Here is a 5,034-nt window from a genome sequence, read left to right as displayed (position 1 = left end):
ATGACAAAGATTGTAATTGCCATCGTCGATATTCCTGCAGTTCCGACACAAAATGAACAAAGAAACGAGCTGTATGTATTGAAGCAGTCGCTTATGCTTGAGATAGGAGGTTTGGATCAGTGCCGGTTATAAAGATGTAAATTGTCGCATGGAGAAATGACCTTTTTCATTATCAAGTTGTCACTAAGCGGTGTACTATGGAAAGGTGAAATAGCGTTGTCCGAAGGAAAGTCCTGAACGGCTGGAAAATGCTGCTGAAATACTGAAAAATAACTATTAAAGCAACAAATGCGCTGTTGTATAAACAAAACTTTATTTTTACACCTTCATTGCGCATGAAGCTCAATGGGTTATAAGGACTTGGGTGCTTGCGATTCCAATCAGCTGCAGGAAGAACACCTCTGAAAAAGAAGTAAAATTAAAAAGGCAATGTTTGGCACATAGCCCAAAGACGAATGCGGCAGTACAGAAAACGGCTGCAATAAATTCTCAGCATACGTGGAGTAACCACTAGGCATCGTGTGCTTCTAGAAGGTCTCTAAATAAGCAATGACGTGTAGTCTAACTAGTCAGCTTGTTATGTGGTATTTAAATTCCCGGATTAGTCTACAACTTCGTTATCTGCATGATCAGTGTTCCTAATGAGCAGTGAAGTTTCGTATTGAGTAGCAATCACTTCTAGGGCATAAAATTATATGCAGATGTACTCACACTTCTTTTTGCGGAGAAGAGCGCCGTAGTGGAATGGAGAACCGAGACCATAGCCGTAGTTCAGACCGTAGCCGAGCAGACCATGACCGTATCCGTAGTGGCCAACACCATAGCCGAGGGTGCCAACACCGTAGCCGTAGACTGGGGCGGCGTGGTAAGAAGCGATAGCTGGGGCAGCGTGGGCAACGGTGGCCACAGCTGGGGCGTGGTGGACGGTGGTGGTGGCAACAGCTGGGGCGGCCTGGACGGCAGCGAAAGCTGGGGCAGCGGCGTAGGCGGCCACTGGAGCGGCGTGAGCAACGGTGGCGACAGCTGGAGCGGCAGCATAGGTGGCGACAGCTGGGGCAGCGTGGTAGGCGGCAACGCGAGTCACAGCTGGGGCGACAGCGTAGCTGGCGACAGCTGGGGCGGCGTGGGCGACGGTGGTTACGGCTGGAGCAGCGGCGTAGGTGGTGGCAACCTTGGTCACGGATGGGGCAGCAGCGTAAGTGACTGCTGGGGCAGCGTGGTAGGCAGCAACGCGAGTCACAGCTGGGGCAACGGCGTAGCTGGCGACAGCAGGAGCAGCGTGGGCGACGGTGGTGACAGCTGGGGCAGCGTGGGCGACAGTGGCGACAGCTGGGGCGTGGGCAACGGTAGCCACAGATGGAGCGAAGCCAGAATATCCAAGGCCGTAGCCCAGACCACCATAGCCAAGGCCGTAGCCGAGGCTGCTGTAACCAAGGCCGTAGCCGAGGCCGCTGTAACCAAGGCCGTAACCGAGGCCACCATAGCCAAGGCCGGTGTAGCCAGCGAGAGCGCTGGTGGCGAGAGCCAGGAGGACGCAAGCACGAAGCTGAAAAAAAAATGATTTGGTCCTATATTTTGCGGCCAGCTTCATTAAATTATTTGCTCTAGGTCTATGTGCTAGAGTTGAGGTTTGATGATGTTAAGCTTTTTGATCTCAACATTATTGTCTTTATAGCAGCACCAGCCTAATACTATCCGTCTCTTCCCAATAGAATCATTTTGTTTCATCGACAACCCTATGCTTAAGAGTTAGGAAAATATATTGTCACGCCACCGACGACAAGGAAAGATTGTGCAGGTCTGGGAGAAGAAGAGGAGAACGCGTTGGTGCCTGGGGGCAGTAGGCTTCACCTTGTCCCACTGCCATATCACTGTAAATCAACACCTCTTTGCTATTTCACCGTAACAACTTGGTGGAGGTGCTGGGTTCTGGGTGGAGGTGCTATACCGTAAGAGTATGTGTAGCCTTTTCTTCGAGCCAGTTTATCAGCTCAAAGCGGAAGGAATAGAGACAGTTGCAGCTCTGGATAGCGTAACGTTTTTCGAGTCTTCTGCTATGAAATATGATTATTGTGATTTAGATAAGTTTTACGGGTTGATTTGAAGCGAAACCTCTAGTCAAAGTTTCTAAGGGAAATTGTTTCGGCGGGGGTCTGGTGGCAGGGAACACAAAAGCACAGATTTGCGAAAATTCTTTATATTTCAGTATTTGCCAAGGTCTCCTTTAAATTGTTAAACAAGGCGGCTGATGCCAGCTGTACGTCAGTTTTATTGCGGTACTTTCGACCCAAAATGCTACTGTGAAGTTGTTATGTACAGCAAACTGCCCCGCCGATGAGTTAAGGAGAAAATATTGTTACGATACGGCAAGCCGATGAAAATAGGAGAACAGAGGACAGAGAGATGGTCGATGACAGTGAGATGACATTTTATGAAAATGTTGCCGGGCCTAGCGCGAGTGCTCCTGTCCGCGCCACTGTCCGCTTTTTCCTTGATGTCGTCCGGAACATACCCCGGGGCCACCGAGCGATCGTCCCGATCGCGGACGAGGAAATGCACGATGTTGATGATTCCATGGCATGATGATGGGCGTGTCTAGATGCTTTAAAAAGAAGAGGAAGAAGGAAGAATAGAATGGCTTGCCGGTACGATGATTCGCGATGAACCTTGGCAGGACACTCTCGGGCCACACGTTGCCACGACTCGATGGCGGAGGCCAAGGCACGCACCGCATGGCATAGGGCAGGGGAGAATGTCTTGAAGTGTAGCGGTGTCTTGGGTCGTAGGGTCCTTGGTCGGCACATCAGGTCAGTGGGGTCACATTAGGTCATTCGGGTCTCTCCTTGTGTCTTGTGGTCATGTGTGGCGTCTCGGGTCAGTCTCTCCTTCGTCGTATCTTGTGGTCGGGGCGAGGGGGGACGGGCGGAGGTACGGCAATGTCTTGCTGGGTCCGGCAGGCTGGCGAACAGCCATGCAGTGCCTCCTAACCTTTCGTCGGCGGCGCAAGAAGTCGCAGGGCGCTGATGCTCCGGACCAGGATGGGGGGGGGGGGGGTGATGATGAAGTACCCAGCACCTCCAACCAAATGTTACGAAGCGGCAAGCCGATGAAAATAGGAGAACAGAGGACAGAGAGATGGTCGATGACAGTGAGATGACGTTTTATGAAAATGTTGCCAGGCCTAGCGCGAGTGCTCCTGTCCGCGCCACTGTCCGCTTTTTCCTTGATGTCATCCGTAACAATATGTTTAAACAAACTTCTTGGCACAGAAATATAAAACCATTATCACGTGTTCTCTTGACAAATCTTCCACAACGAATATAGCAAAAATGTTACATATTAGTAAAAGCACAGGATGAACTAAATATAATATGCTATTCTGCACCATCTGTAAAGAATATACCTTCACTTGCCAGAAAACCACTCTTGGGCTAAATCTTGTATCCCAACCATTTCGCTCTTTTTTATCATCAGTAGTAAGAGAAAGCAGTTGCTTACCATGGTGACTGTGAGCTGCTGCTGAGCCGACTGCTGTCTGTGCTTAGTCTGCTGGCCCTTTTATACAAACTGGTGGACTATCCTGCTCTGCGCAAGTTTGTGGCTGCGGGAAAGTGGATTGAAAAGATGGGAGGAATTTCGATTATCTTTTATTTCCCCTCCTCGCCGTTGCAGGTGTACGCACTCTGAACAGCAACGGAATACCAAGCGCTAACCTTGAAAAGGACGCAAGCCTGAAAAAAGGAGGATCTCAGTACTGAAAATGCCCTCGCATGCAAGACAGCTTCTAGATCAAGCGCTGCATGTGTATTGCATGCTTAATGATTCTTGGACTACGCATTTTCACACTAATAGTTGAAATATTTAGCTTTTCGTGCGCTGCCACCAGTTTTCGTTATTTTGAATTCTACAAATACTTCCTTACCATTATAAGGTAAATAGTTTTGACGATCGTCTTGAATCTTTCTGTTATCTTCTTTTCAGGGCCTCGTTCTCCATTTTCGACAGAAATCAGAAGGAGTGGTCGGGCATTCAATCGAACTTTATTGCATGTAATACGAAATAACAAATTTTAATATCAGCAAAATGATATATACATAAATAACGTTTTTTGATGCATTCGTCGCCGATGTCAATGCATATCCTTCTACGTTGAGATTTCCTAACACGATTTGACGTTTTCATGTTGTACGATGGCAGTCATAGAATAGATAGACAGCGAAAAGTTTATAAAACAAAAATTATAAGTTCCCCACTCACGCTCAAATTGAGCTGCACAAAATGCAATGGCGAGAGCAAGAGAACCGTCGCTCTTCTAGGCCGAGCTGAATTTAAGTCTTGAATTGCTTTATTTTAACGAACCACGAAAACAAATACAAAGATATTGTTAGAGGTTTTGGGGTTTAACGTCCAGAAGAGGCTCAGGCTATGAGAGGCGACGTAGTGGAAGACTTCAATAATTTCGATCACCTGGGGAAATGCAAAGATCTGAAACAACAACTAAACACTGGCGCGTTGCTTGGACAATTCGATGTGAAATGGACGTTACCATTAGTAGCAGGCAAAGCTCTAAGTCCACAAGCCGGCCGCATGGAGCATTTACAAATCATGCAAACGTTTGTTGTATTTCAATAATAATACAAGAAATCTTTGTAGCGTCTGTTCGTAGACTACCGTTCTGGTCTGCGGATTAAGACCTTTGTGAGTAATGGTAAGATATTTATTTCGAATCATTATTTTTTTTCTAAAGGCTGTTAAAGCATCGGTCTGACCTATCAGTAAAAGTGCAACCGGAAATAACACAGGCATTACAACCGATAAGCGTTCATAGGCTCAAATACTATTACTTTGGGCCTAAGGGTTGAGCCATGCGTTGTTGCGCAAGTCACCGCAAGAATCCTCACGTGCAATTCGAATAGTACAATTGCCTATATGAATGGCGCTATTGCGCTTTGCAGTGGGCCCCTCAGCTCGAGATGATAAAATAACCCGGCAATGAAGATTGATGCAATGCATGTTAATCGTTTTGCAAGCGAT

At 47.6% G+C, this 5,034-nt stretch overlaps 1 protein-coding gene across 1 annotated transcript; it reads right to left on the bottom strand.

Moving 5' to 3' along the window:
- Positions 1-291: 291 nt before the first annotated feature.
- Positions 292-3,518, bottom strand: LOC146196382 (uncharacterized). Its single transcript, XM_084598175.1, has 3 exons — positions 3,499-3,518; positions 712-1,546; positions 292-401 (listed from the first exon to the last, which is right to left on the bottom strand). Coding segments are annotated over exons 1-3 (840 nt in total). The 5' UTR covers positions 3,502-3,518; the 3' UTR covers positions 292-399.
- Positions 3,519-5,034: the final 1,516 nt, after the last annotated feature.

This window comes from Amblyomma maculatum, chromosome 3 (assembly GCF_055883805.1).
Source record: "Amblyomma maculatum isolate TAMU_Amacu chromosome 3, ASM5588380v1, whole genome shotgun sequence".
NCBI classification, from domain to species: Eukaryota; Metazoa; Arthropoda; class Arachnida; order Ixodida; family Ixodidae; genus Amblyomma; species Amblyomma maculatum.
This window is presented reverse-complemented; position numbering and strand designations above follow the sequence as displayed.